Genomic DNA, 14,953 nt, shown 5'->3' with positions numbered 1-14,953 from the left:
TGAAGAACTCTAAGCAAATACACGTGGTGGGACCATCTATGTCGAGGAGGAGGGTGCATGTAAGCCTAGACTCTTCCATGCCTATGTGCAGTAGTATGCTTTCCAGCATAGGCGACCTTGAATCTACCATCATCGTGAAAGCTCCAAGCTCCTCTCTACCACCATTCAAGAAGCCCTAAACTCCTCTCTTTTCTCTTTGTACAAAAAGACAATGTTGCGCAGGCAAAGATTGCATCTCTCATCATCCTTCGTATGTCCTCCAAATAATTATAACCAGAGCTCATTCTACACTACCCTTAGACATACCATCTCTCAACACCCTTCACATTTTACACTCTAAATAATTGTAACTAGAGCTCATTCCTACACTACTCTTAGATATACCATCACCTACGTTCATGATAATGGCTATCTGGATCAAACTTCAACATATGCATACTATGAATTTTTACCACCACCACATATGGCTACAGTTTCTTCCCTCCACCCTTATCCAGATTACATAGCAAGAATTTCCTAAAAATAAATGCCTACGTGGGTTGAAATTTACAACCATAGACTATATGATGTTTGCCTCTAAAATTGTCCTGCCGAAAAAATATTTCAATTTTCTACTCTTTTAACATGCTGAGGTTTACTCAGAGCCTCCATAGTTACTGACTCCTATATATATATATACACACACACACACACACACACACACACACACACACACACACACACACACACACACATATATATACATATATGTATATATATATATATACATATATGTATATATATATATGAATAGAAGTCTACCTTTGCACACCTATAAGTTGACCTCTTTAAACTCTTAGCATTGGTTGTATATCATGCCCACTATCTACTTGTAAATAATAGAGCAAATAATTATGTCATGCAAAATTTCAAGGTAAGTATATACTAAAGGCTTTGCTATTTGGGTCTAGAAATAGACTCAAGGATGTTTGTAGGATTTTTCAGAAATTATGGAACTTATATTGTTATGTATTCTAATATTTTTTTCAGTGCTTGTCAAATAATGTACATATTTATGCATATCGATAAAATTTGCCCCAAGAAAGGCCATTAAAAAAAAGTGTCTTACATTCATGACATTTATAAAATAAAATTTTTATTTGGAACGAGATTTTTTCCATTATATGTTCATTTGACTGTTTTTTCATTTCAAAAATGTAAAAATACAGAACCAAAAAAATTACATAAAAGCCAAAAATTACAAAAAGTAGGAATTAGAGGAACAACACAAATTAAACACAAAGTTATAATGAGAAACACAACAAATTAGAAAAATAAACACCTTTCTCAAGTTTTCTTCCTTCCATTTTTACCGTTCTTGAAAAAAACAAAAAATAAAAAACATAATAGAAATTAACCATACATACACACGTATTCAAAATCCAAAATGGCTATGTGATTGGGCTAGTTCTCCACAGTTGTGCGGGTTCTTACGCCATGAGAAAGGCACATGGAATGACCAAATGTTGTGGGGCTTCGCCCAATTGCACTCGCGAGCACAAACTGCTCAACTTAGAAGCTAATTTTCCATGCCTAACACACAAAATGCAAATGGGGGCGTGTCACTCACCTCGTTGAATGCTGGTTGCTAGGATTGTCATAGCCGCCTATCACTACAGGAGCACCCGAGAGCTCCACTCCACCACTACCGTTCCACTCCAATGGAAGCTCGATCCTCCTCTAACTTAATCTCCCTCACACACATACACTCACATATACACAATGAGCATATAACGGGTCTAATTGGATTATGGAAGAGATTAGGCAAGAAGCAAGAGAATGGAGAAGAGTAGCACTCTATTAGCTCTATAAGAGAATGAATGGTGACAATTACAAATTGACCCTTATCTTGGTCCCTAAAATTCACACCTTGGCTGGCCATACTTAAAATATAAGTTCCTGGCTATCCAAGGCTACCTCGGATTGCGCAAACACTTAATCTAAGCATACAATATCAATAATTAATCCCATGGCATGCCTTTCATCGATAAGCAATGATCACACACGCAAAATATACAATATTAGCATTTATAATGCTAATGGGGCCAAATGAAGTGATGGCTGACAATGGATGGCATCAATGTTGGAGAGGTTTTCAATGAGGGTTAAAAGAGTATATATGTATCATGTGTGTGTAAAGTGTGAACACACAAACTCTATGTATGCACACGTGCATGTCTTGTGTCTCAATAAGTGTATGCTCGCATGTGTCTGTGTGAGTGCACCCTCATTTATTAAATCCTTAATGGGTGGCTACCCTCAACCTCATATTGTATGTATCGACTCTATGTGTGCACATGCATGATAGTGTGTGCCAACAATCACATGTGTGCATGCATCATGTATGTGCTTTATATGTGCATGTGTCTACGTGTATGCACGTGCATATGTTTCTATATACACATATACAAGAAAGTGTGTGCATGTATGTAAGAGAGTGTGTACACGCATCTTTATACCTATATGTGTGGATGCACGTGCATATGTTTCTACATACACATATACAAGAAAGTGTGTGCATGTATGTAAGAGAGTGTGTACACTCATCTTTATACCTATATGTGTGGATGTACACATGCGAGCACATGCACTTGAAGGTGCATGCTCTTGCATGCATACATACATGTGTGTATGTGTGTACACTCAAGTGTGTGCATGCATGTGTATGCAAGTTTGTGTGTGCATGCTAGCGAGCGTGTGTGTGTGCATCATGTGCACGCACATGTGGGTGATTGGGTGTGTGACAATTCTGTGTGCATGCATGTGAGTGTGTGTTGCTATGTACAAGCATAGTCGTATGTGTGTGCATGTACATATGCATGACTACATGCATGCATGCTTGTGTGTGTCTATGTGTGCATGAGTGTGTGTGTGTGTATGCATGCTTGTGTGTGTCTATGTGTGCATGAGTGTGTGTGTGTGTATGTGCACGAGAGTATGTGTACATATGTGTGTCTATGTGTGTGGGTACATGTGTGTATGTGTGCAATGCATGCATGTATCTAGATTTTTTGTTAAGAAAAAATATTTTTTAAAAATAGAAATGGTTATTGCTTTAACTTGTTTTTTTCATTGGTGGAGATGTGTGGCGAGGTGTGCTTACTTATTAGATCCTCAAATAGATGTACCTTACATGTAATGAGAGGGTGATCTATTCCCAACGAATGAGATATGATAGATGGAAAGAGAGATACATTTTAATTATAAAAGTGACCTACTTGAATTCGAAATGGGAATAAAGCTTGTCTTCACTCTTTAACTCTCTTCTTACACATTGTAAATGTGATGGCTACAGAATGACATGTGGGTGAATGTTGTGGCAAGGGAAAAATAGTGAGAGTAATAGTGCATAATAGTCATAGTCTTTCTAGTCAAAGTCTTGAGTAGAATTCAATATACATTGTAGATTTGAGTAAGTTGTTTTTTATGGTGAGATGCTAAAAGAATGTCATCGTGTGAGACAACTATGTTCTCTCAAGCTACTCATTTTCTCAAAAGATCATAACACAAAAGCAAACTAGTTTCTCTCTTTCTCACAAGTGCCTAACTTGTGATAGACCACTTTCACTGTCTCCTTTCCTCCATGTCTCATCTCTTCAAACTTTTCCTCTACTATCAATCATCTTCCACCTCTCCTTCTCATCTTCCAGCACATCTAAATTCTAGTCCACTCTTTAATATCACATCTAAGGTACTGTAGCTCCCTTCATCTACTCTTTGTAGATCTACAACAACTACAGATTGTCATGGAAGCTTGTACAAAGTTCCTCCTGGGTATTAAAGACTAAAAGCTATCATCATTGAGCCCATGAGCGTAAGCAATGTGAATGACAATAATGGATAATGGATTTTTACTTTATAGAGCACGCTACTGTAGTTTACCATGCAAGCACCTATTAAATGGGTTCATAGGATTCTAAGAATGTTGACCTCATCTTTTAGTCACCATTGGAAAAGTAAAATCCTTACTTTCTAATCACTCAAGATGGAAAGCATTTGGTGAAAGTTCAACATGTCTATCCATCATCATCTACTGAAGTTAAATCCAATACCCACATTCTTGGAAACCCGCATGCTTTCCAAGTCAGTATTTGTATAAATCTAACCACCTCTAGTACTTTAAAGGCTTGCATTCTCATAGTCAAGATAGATCTACATGCAACCTAAATTAAAGAGGTTTGTGAACGATATTTTGGAGAGGCATTTTAAGAAGTAAGGAAGATAAGAATTCCAAGTAAGTCTCAAGGGATGAAAGGTCTAGGAGAGTAAGGAGGAGAAGTTGCATAAGGATATGCCTTAGATGAGTGATGTGCGGATCAAGGAGGAGAGGAATCACACAAAAAAAGCTTCATGGAAATGTGTAGATTGTGTGGAAGAAAAGTGATATTACAAGGAAAAGCCTCTCCAGATCTTGCAATTGCTATGCAAGTATGTGGAGGAGGTGCACACATGTGTGGGCGTGTGCACGCATTATGTATGTGTCGATTTTATGTGCACATACGTACAAGTGTGTGTTGGTTGTGTGTGTGTTTCAGTGTGTGCACATGAGTGCAAGTGTATGTGTGTATATACATGCATGTACGTGTGTGCCTTTATGAGTCAATACTGTATGCTCGCATGTGTTTGTGCGAGTGTACCCTTATCTATTAGAGCCTTAACGAAGGTGGCTTATGTTACTCTCACACTGAGACTATAGGTATCAACGCTGCATGTACACGTGTATAATTGTGTGTGCCGACAATCACATGTGCACGTGCACCATGTATGCGTTTGTATGTGCTCGTGTATGTCTCTTTGTGCACGTACACAAGAGAGTGTGTGTACACGTATATACGAGAGTGTGTGCACATAATGTGTGTGTATGTAGATGTACACATGTATGTGCGCAAATGTGCTTGTCTGTACATGCGCGTGCATGTATACATGCAAGGCGAATCTATTTTTATTACAACCACGGCAGAAGCTTAGCATAAGTCGTGTCCAATATTTCGGACTCCAGATTTGAAATATTCTCTGTTATTAGTAGATTATACGATAACATTTCATCACGATCATGTCAAGCACCATGAATTCGGCTGGGATCACGCCGATGGCGCAACATACTTGCCACCAGCATAGTTAAGCGTAGTTTTATAGAGGGGGAGATTGTTGGAGTAGTAGTCTCGGAGGTACTCGCCGAAGATGACCTCTCTGAAGACGGGTGGGTTCTTCTCGTCACACAAGGCCGCGAGGGGGGCGATGGTGGTTTCTTCAGGGGGGCCATAGAAAGCAGCTAAGGAGGTCCGGGGCCTGGCCTTGTTCGCCACCACTCGGTGCTCTACGCTTTTATATTTGGCATTGGTCAAGATCTGAAAGGCACAATAATGTAGGGTGATGAGTTAGTGCTTTGTAAATAAAAATAAAAATTATTTATACTTATCCGGAGGGGAGGAGTATGATTGATTGATGGCTATGGTGTGTAAATGAGCAAGACGATTAAACCTCGATCTGGTCCGCTATGTTGATGATGAAGGCGTTGGGCTCGGGGTTGACGGGCACCCATTTGTCGCCCTTCTTGATTTGGAGGCCGGGCACCTCGTCCGGCAGAAGGATGGTGAAGCTGCTCACGTCGGAGTGGGCGCTGAGGGCAAACACGAGGCTAGGGTCCGGGCAAGGCGGGTAAAAGTTGATGGCCAAGACCAAGCGGTCTATTCCGGGTAGAGCATGCTTCATGTACTCTTCGCTCAGTCCCAGGCTCTCGAATATGGCCGTGTACAGCTGAGCCGCCAGCTTGTCAATTGCCTCCTGGTATTCCTGCAGGTCCTCGCTGCAAACAGGTTCCGACGCGCACAAATTAGCCATAATTAGAATGGAAGTGATCAGCCCCCTTGATATCAATTCAGAGTACATAACCCCCTACCTCAGCACTTCCGGTGCGTTCTTGAAGCCGTCGCAAATTCCCGGGCGGCGCCGCACAATGAGCGCGTCCTTCCAGTCCTGAGCGGCGCCCGCCGCGTTGTTGAAACCCGTTGCGAAAGTGATGCCACTGTCCGCGTTATGGGAAGGGAGCAGGCGCTTCTCCGAGGCGGGCAACTCGTAGAACTTACTAACCGTCTTCAAAATCTTGTTGATGTCCACTCCATGGTTCACCACCTGTAGGCGAGGCAATTCGAGCAGAACAGTAATTAATGATGCATTCCTGAAATCTTACAATACTGCATTGCTTTCATCGCGCTCTTAATTATTAGTCTGAGCAGAGAATTCACTACCTGGAAGAAGCCCCACTCCTCACACGCTTGCCCAATCTCGCTTACTACCTCCGCCCGGCGCGCCCCCAGCAGGTCCGCTAGATCAATGACCGGGATATGGTCCTCGGTACACACTTTCGACTCATCGAGCCGCTCGTATTCCGGCCGAATGTACTTGCTGGGCACGTCAGTGATCCCTTGATCCAGCATCTCCTTCACGCCGGTAACGTGATCCCGGAAACTTCCACCCATCACAGTGGGAGCCATCGTGTGGTTTGCGTGTGTGGAAGGACGGGAGGGAGGGAAGAGGAGGGGAGGGGAGGGGAGGAAAGGGGTGGAACACAAGACGAGGAGTCGAGGTAGCCCCCTTGCGGACTTTAAGCAGGACACTCAACTGTCCGGTTCGGCTGTTCCCCTTCTTGCTTCATTTACGCTAGCCGCACCACGCGTAATGTGCTTGCCCTGCTTTCTAAAGGTACCTAGCGCTTATCGCGTGTGATTGCTGCACATTTAATAGGTTGCAAAGCATGGTGGATGACATCCTTTTATCTAATGTCTATACGCTTGTGCTTGCCTTGCTTTCTGAGGGTACCTAGCGCTTATCGCGTGTGATTGCTGCACATTTAATAGGTTGCAAAGCATGGTGGATGACATCCTTTTCTCTAATGTCTATACGCTCTCTGTACAAACGCCACTAAGGCTTGATTTTTGACGGGCTGCGGGCTGCGGGCAGGCCTTAAAATTGACTCCCCATAGCACAAGGACTTAAAATTGACTCCCCATAGCACAAGGATTGTGACTCCCTGTGTACTTATTCGAGACTTCCTATGAAGCTTCCCAAAGTATTCCAGGGCTTCACTCAAATTTGCAAAAATATTAAAACAAGGAGATAAAAACAACAAATTCATGATACATGGAAATTCACAAAAAAAAACTTAAGAAGAAATTGAAAAATCTCACAACCACCACCACTATATATATATATATATATATACTTGGGACGCCTAGGACTCATGGTTTAGGCTTAGTTTGACGCTTTGTAGAAATTATTGGGCTTCAAAAATTATGACGCTTGAGCTATTTCTTGGAAGCTTCCTTTGAAGCCTGAGATGGCCAAGGACGCCCAGATGGGCTTCAATTTTAAGGCCTGGCTGCAGGGGCATCCTCGTCCTTGAAAAGTGAAGGGGTTTTGATGGAATATAGCAAAGCTTTTTTGTATTTTACTATACTTTTTATGAGCATTTTAAAATTTCATAAGTATTTAACGGTCAAAATGCTAAAAAAATGGGCGTGAAATGTGAATGATTCTTTCAAGGAAGGGCCTTTCCATAATTCTCACAGATAGAAGTCATATTGGTGACTCATTGAGATTACCGTCGTCCTCAAGTTTACTAAGTTTTTCAAACATTTTTGGAGTTTTCTTTGGAAAACACTCGTTTATTTAGGTCTACCTGCCTCTCGCTTTTCAATGGTGTATCCAATTTTTACGTTGAGCAGATCCACAAGCCTAGACCCCATCCCATCCCATGGGTCTAACTTGCTGCCTTCCCATTGGACCTATGGAGCCGACATGAACTCACACACCCATAATTGATATTCTTGATTCATTACTTACATACCCAACCAAAAATAGTTCACGCACACACTCCACAGTACAGAAATCTTTTAAATTTACAATATACTTAAAACTTTTAAGGGTATAGAACAACATACATATTGAGAAACATACTAAAAACACTAGAATATCATAATATCACATGTATCCAAAATATCTCCTCCCACCATGCCTCTACTCCTCAAACCAGTAAGAAGAAATGCACCTATCCAAGCTCAAGCACTCCAACTTGTGCTACCGTCCACACAGCACGAGAAGCCCACAAGTCTCGCATCCCAGGCTGGGCAGGAGGTGCTTCTGATGCCTATATCTTTCCCAAGGCACGAGCACTCTATGTTACGCTCACACCAAAGTCTTGTGACCAACTTGTAGGTCTAGCCTAGACTTACCTGGACCAGTGCACTTTGGAGCTGCATTTGTCTCCTCACACCAAGCGTGTGTCAAGAGCACACCTATGTGTGGCCCGAGATGGGTTAAGGTCTCAAGACGATCGTTAAACTCACCACTCAAATGACATCCACACGACATCATATCAACTTGTGAGGTACCTTCACAAGTTTCATGAAGTATATAAATAAAGGGACACATGTACTTCCCTATATTTTAAATTTTTAAAATATGAAAGGAAGACCTACTTGAATAATAGCTTTGGTGTGATGTTGTTGCACTGCACGTTGAAGAAAATCACTCCCAACCTTTCAAGAAATCCATGCCTACTTCAAGCATGGGGTTCAATGCCCTTTCACTCTCTAAGGTGGCTTAAATCCCCTTTTTGACTAGATTAGCTCTAGTACTACTAGGCATAAGATGTCAAAAGAGCATTGCAGAAGTATAAAAAAGTATTTTTAAAGCTAATGACATCTGATTCTTCTACTAGGTGAGTAGTAAAAATGAGGCAGAGAACCTCTTCAAATGGGCAGGACTCTTTATATGCATGGAATTTCACCTAAATAGGCATGTGTAAGTCCAAGCCACCATGCATGTCACTTTCGTTGAGAGAGCCCGCCATGCACTAATGCAACTAGAGTTAAGGGAGCTCGATACCACTCATGCAAGAAACCACTAGTCATCCCATGATTTACCAATAACACCTAACCAAAAAACACTGTAATTCATAGGATTACCTTGCCAAAAATAGGTAACCTTATTCTGACGCAACGAGGTCTGACAAAATTAAGAATCATGAAAGTGCAGAAAATCGTTCACGACCTGAACTATTTCAGAACTCTTCATCACGACGTGAACCATTTTTTGTTCACGATGTGAACCCATTATTTTTCACAACGTGAAACCTTATCTTTTCACAACGTGAACTTTTTCCTACAATCTCACGACTTAATCAAATCCAACTCATGAGCTTGGTACAGTCAAGTTAAGGCTAAAGAAGTCTTGAAAAGATTGACACCCATAACAAGGTAAAGAGGCTAAGGAAGTAGCTTATCAAATCATACATACATGCACTTAAGATCTAGAAAGCTCATTGGAGACGATCTTACACCTGACGATAGTGCATCAAATCACCCGAAACTAGTAGTGAAGAGTCCATAGAGAAGGGATGAGGTACTCTGGGTTTGGGGAAGAGGAGAGACCACCCTCCCCAACCAGATCTAGTGGTATCATTGATATCGCTTGGGGATTTTTTGGTCTCCAAACCAGTCATGATGAAGAAGCGCAATTTGTGGACATGTGTCCATCAACCAATGCTCGAATTGGTCTAGGAAAGAAGTGCCCATCCAAATGTCAAATTCAAGGCTGTTAAACATTGATACCCCCAAATGAGTCAGGATATGGAAAGTGTGGCCAGGACAGATCAAGTATTCTTCCCCACCTCAAAAGAATTAGAGTTAGATTTAAAAAGAATCGAGGTGGAACGATAGCTCTACGAGAGTTGAACTTAAGGAAACAAGAGCTCGATACTCGAAGGGCAAGAGCTGAACAAAAGGAGATGGGAGGTTCAAACCTACTCCAATCATAGGGTAAGGAGCCGGAGATAGTCATGGGAAGAAGTGAGGGAGAAAATACAAACTTAGAACCCATAAATGGAGAGCCCATAGCTAAGGAAGGGTTTGTAACCCTAGAAGAAGAGGATAATCTCGCAAGAGGATAGGGTGAAGTGGAGGACCGTTTGCACACCAAAAAAGACATTGAGCAAATGATTAATCATCCTACGTTCCTACATGACATGGAACTTTTAATTCTGCAAAGGCGTGTAGAGGTAGCTAATGATGAGCCACTCTAAGATGCAGTGGTGGCAGGACCATCCCACGGACCAGAGATACCTAGAAGAGCCAAGACAGGAAGAGGACGAGGTCTAGGTAGGGGGAACAATTCCTCACACAGACCCTAAGGGTGGATCCAACCATCGACCTTAATGCAGCCGCAAGGACGGATCTATTGAATATGGCTGCAGAGATGGGCTGAGGAATGGTCAAGGAGCTAGGCACTGATCTAGAAGCCCGACCCTCCCTGATGAAGCCACACATCATTTTCAAACAAGATGCTTATAGCTTGGATTCTCTGGCTACAATCAGGTGTCCATAGCCCCAAAAGACCAGCATAAGACAGCTTGCAATACAATGTGGGAGACATTTGCATATAAAGTCATGCCCTTTGGTCTCATCAATGCCCCAAAGACATTCCAACGATTGATATGCACGACCTTCAAAGAAGACTACTTGCAGAAGTAGTTGGAGGTATTCATTGATGATCTGTGTGCACACTCTCGATGGGCGGACCATCTGGCTTGCTTAAGGAAGGTGTTCGAGCGATTTCAATTATATCGTATATCCCTGAACCTTTTAAAGTGCCAATTTTGGGTCAAACATGGTGTGATATTGGGACACATTGTCTCAAAGAACAGTATATCCACAGATGATAGCAAAGTCAAGTTGATATTGGAGCTGCCACTGCCCACTAACTACAAAGGTGTGCAAAAGATTTATGGGCCACATTGGGTATTACCGTCGCTTCATAATTTTCTATGTTGAAATTGCCAGGCCATTGTACAAGCTACTCATTATCTTTGAATGGATTGAGGAATGCTAGGAAGCATATGATTGACTGAAGCAGGCATTAGCTAGCGTGCCAATTCTGCGACCCCCCAATTGGGACCTCATATTTCATGTGCATATTGATGCATCAAACTTTGCTATATTAGATGCGTACTAGCCTAGCTCAGTGAGTTCAAATTGGACTATCCAATCTGCTTCGCTAGTCGTTAATTAAATGATGCAGAGGTGAACTACACCACCACCACAGAGAGAGAAGGATTGGCCATGCTTTATGCTATCAAGAAGTATCGACACTACCTATTGGCCAAGAAACTTGTATTCTTCGTGGACCATCAAGCCTTACTGTACTTGGTGAATAAGCCTTGCACCACGGGAAGAATCACATGATGGTTGCTATTACTGTTGGAATTCAACTTTATAGTTACAGTAAGAAAAGGGACACAGCATGTGTTAGCTAATCATATGTCAAGAATTCCAAATGGGGAACCAGCAATTGGTGTTGAAGATGATCTCCCTGATGCTTGTTTGTTCAAACTGGATATGGTACCTGAATAGAGCGAGGAGATATCTAATTATCTAGCTCATGGTTTTTCATCGGAAACACCCTTGAACAAAGATAAAATGCGATGGCGGCTTATCAAGATTACTGCACCTTATCAATTAATTGCAAGAGAACTATAGAAGCTAGGTAAAGACAATGTCCTAAGAAGATGTGTGTGAGAAGATGAGTTCGTGCATGATATTGGATGAAGCTCATTCAAGGATAGCAAGAGGGCATTTTTCTGGTGAAATCACGGCTCGCAAGGTACTTGAAGCAAGATTATGGTGGCCCATATTGTTTGGAGACACCATAGAATTTGTCAAAAGGTGCAAAGAATGTGAGCGTTTTGCTATCCCATGACAAAGGGACAAGATGCCGCTCACCCCTATTATTGTAAGACAACCCTTTGAAAAATGGGGAGTAGATTTCGTTAGACCTATTAGTCTAGCAGCACATCCATCACAAGCCCGATATGTGATCGTGGCCATGGACTATTTCACTAAATGGGCAGAAGCTAGAGTTTTGAAGCGAGCTAATGCATGAACAACAACAAAATTATTTATGTACAATAGACCTAGCCATATTAATTCCAAAATGGTGCACACATGTGCACTAAGCCTAGGCCAGAGTTCACGTCCAGTGCCCATCATCATCATCCTCATACTCATACTGATAATGAATGGTCTAATATGTATTTTCTTCCACGTGTAGAAAGTACATATCGATCACTGAACTATCTCATTGAACTATCTTGACGAATAAGTTGAATTTAACTAAGCACTATTATTTGTCTATTTAGAAAATCAATAAACATACCCAATAATAATTCTTCCCCTCTTGCTTTGTAAAAAGGTCACCTATGGATTCTAATTTCATTTTCATATTAAACAATGTATAAGATTGAGTTTTAGGTTTTAGTAACATTTTCTATTTTTGATACCGATGAGACTTTTCTAAATTTCTGCCGATTGCTTGTCTTAGGTAAAGTTTCTTTTTCTCGATGGATATTTTCACATTCTTTCTCAATTTTCTCAAGTGAAATATATTCAATATTCTTCTTTTTGAGTAAAAGATTCATGGGATTTACAAAAATCAATTGTACCTATATTTTCCAATAATGCTCAAAATTCCACTTCTGATAACTACTCATAATTTGAATTATGCTAAAAATTCCTCTTTTTTCCATTTAATTTCTTGGATCTCAATTATCATGGGAATTCCTCTTTTTACATTTAAATGATTGAATTCCAAATGTCATGGGAATTCCTCTTTTATCCTAAAATAAGTTTATCTAAAATTCCTCTTTTCTTTAATAAGATATCCATTATTCCAATTTTACTAAGAATTCCACTTTTACCATTTAAATGATTGAATTCCAAATGTCATGGGAATTCCTCTTTTATCATTTAAATTTTTCTCATGCATAAATTAAATTTATCTAAAATTCTTTTAAAAATATTCATTATATCAAATTTTCTCTTTTTTTCATTTAATTAAATGGATCTTCATTATCATGGAAATTCCTCTTTTTGCATAAAAATAAAATTACCAAAATTACCTCTTTTCTTAATTACTTATTTATGCATAAACACTAAAAAGTAGTTTTCCATGAATAAGATGAAAATCATTCTTTTAGCATAGGATGACCAATCCTAAAATAATGTAGGAAGTCCTTTTCACATTATGTACAAAAATAAATTATGTATTAATTTCTTAAAATTTTTACCATAGCTTTGTTAGAAGTCATCTCCTGTCCAGTTTTATACACCAGGGCCTTTGTTGTGGGTGTGCCCGCCCTTATGAGGTGTTTTCCCATTTTTCCCCACTCTCCGTATTTTTCTCCTATTTTTTTCCATTTTTCTGAGGCTTGGGAGGGCTGCCAGAGGGTGCTAAGAGCAGTACAGTGCTGGCCGACTGGATGTTTATCAGTCGTGGGCACTCTTGCTCTGCTGGCCGACTGGTTTTGATCAGTTTTGGGCACCAGATTGCTGGCCGACTGCATTTATGCAGTCGTGGACCTTTTTACCAGTCGTGGGCTTTTTCTTATGCTGGCCGACTGCCCTCTAGGGGGGTATATATAGGTCCTCAGCCCCCATACCTCATTTGTATCATTCCTCGGGATCTTCTTGTGTATATAGAGCAGAGTTACACGCCTACATCTCTCTCTCTCTCTTGTGCTATTTTTTTGCCTACGTTTTTGCTCGCGTGTTCCCAAATTTGGTCATCATCTCCGCTGCATATTCTGACATGGTATCAGAGCCCTAGGCTCTAGATAGGTCTTGGGATTTGTGTGAGCAAGAGGGGGACTGTTTTGTGGCTAATTGGTGGACTGTTTTGGGCTGATCGGGAAGAGGAGAAGCAAGAGGAAGGCGGGCTGATTTGCTGGACAGCCACTTGCAGGTTTTATTCCTTCTTTGTTCCCACCCACGCACCCTTTTCAGAGTACATCCCCGTGATGGCAGATCTGTTTGAGATGGCCGAGAGACATGTGAAGATCCCGACACTCCCCACGTTCCCGGTGGACCGTCAGTTGGACGGGAGCAACTACGGCATATGGAAGGTGATGATGGAATCCGTTCTCGAGTCCTACGATCTCGCCGATTTCATCGTTGTTGGTGTTCCACGGCCGAAAGTAGAGGAAGGGGAGTTATCGTCGATCTGGAAGGACCGAGAGGCCCAGACACAGATGTGGGATCGTGTCAACGCCAGGGTCCATTCGTTTATTTTCCTCAACTGCACACCACAGGTAATCAATCATGTAAAGCATATGACGCTGGCCAGAGGTATATGGCAGCATTTGGCCTCACTTTACAACAGGGTATCGCCCATGAAGAGGATTTCCTTGGAAGTACAGATGCGGGTTATGAGCCCTGCAAAGTCATCGACGATGTGGGAGCATATTAACAAGCTGCAGGCTCTTCAGCAGGAAGTTCTCCAAGCTGGGAAGGAGATATCGTCAGAGGACATGGCCATAACGTTGCTGCCACATTTGCCCTCTTCGTACTTAGCATTTTACTCGTCGTTGATTACCAGTGGCAGGCTCAGCACCATCACGTGGGAGGAGCTTGTGCCCATGGTCCTGGACCAGGAGGAACGATTTACGAACCCTCCTCAGGGTGGAGGTTCAGAGGCCTTAACTGGCCAACAGTCGAAAGGCCGTAACTCGGGCAAAGGAAAGGCTTCATCGAAGAAGTCTTCTGAGAAGAAGTTCGACGCTGACCGTGAGAAACTATAATGATTATGGCGAGGAAGGCCACTACTGGAGGCAGTGTCCCAAGTGGAAGACCGAGAAGGGTGAAGACTCCTCAGCAATCATGAAGACTCCAGCTTTTGTGCACTTGGAGGTGATGGACACCGATGCTTCATTTTCTTTAGGCAGGGAGGAGATTGGAGGACTCTCTGCAACAGATACTCGGGAGTGGATTCTTGATAGTGGTGCTTCCAGGCACATGACTCCTTCCCGTTCCAGTTTACAGGATCTTTGCAGGCTTTCTGGTCATATTCTTACTGGGGATACGTC

At 41.7% G+C, this 14,953-nt stretch overlaps 1 protein-coding gene across 1 annotated transcript; it reads right to left on the bottom strand.

Annotated features, from left to right (window-relative positions):
• Nucleotides 1-4,950: 4,950 nt before the first annotated feature.
• On the bottom strand, nt 4,951-6,712 carry LOC147636514 (flavanone 3-dioxygenase 2-like). The gene is made up of 4 exons (XM_086801978.1): nt 6,288-6,712; nt 5,939-6,171; nt 5,521-5,845; nt 4,951-5,387 (listed from the first exon to the last, which is right to left on the bottom strand). The coding sequence occupies exons 1-4, from the start codon at nt 6,531-6,533 to the stop codon at nt 5,121-5,123; spliced, it is 1,071 nt and encodes a 356-aa protein (XP_086658104.1). The 5' UTR covers nt 6,534-6,712; the 3' UTR covers nt 4,951-5,120.
• Between the last annotated feature and the right edge of the window lie 8,241 nt (nt 6,713-14,953).

This window comes from Cibotium barometz, chromosome 8 (genome assembly GCF_041138505.1).
Source record: "Cibotium barometz isolate CiBa-2024 chromosome 8, ASM4113850v1, whole genome shotgun sequence".
Classification (NCBI taxonomy): Eukaryota; Viridiplantae; Streptophyta; class Polypodiopsida; order Cyatheales; family Cibotiaceae; genus Cibotium; species Cibotium barometz.
This window is presented reverse-complemented; position numbering and strand designations above follow the sequence as displayed.

Bases quoted from the DNA above. Each gene is read 5' to 3' on its own strand.
- LOC147636514 (XM_086801978.1), bottom strand. From the start codon at position 6,533: ATGGCTCCCACTGTGATGGGTGGAAGTTTCCGGGATCACGTTACCGGC. The intron at 5,846-5,938 runs GTAGGGGGTTAT...ACCTGTTTGCAG, and splicing joins AACGCACCGGAAGTGCTGAG to CGAGGACCTGCAGGAATACC. The intron at 5,388-5,520 runs GTTTAATCGTCT...TGTGCCTTTCAG, and splicing joins ACATAGCGGACCAGATCGAG to ATCTTGACCAATGCCAAATA.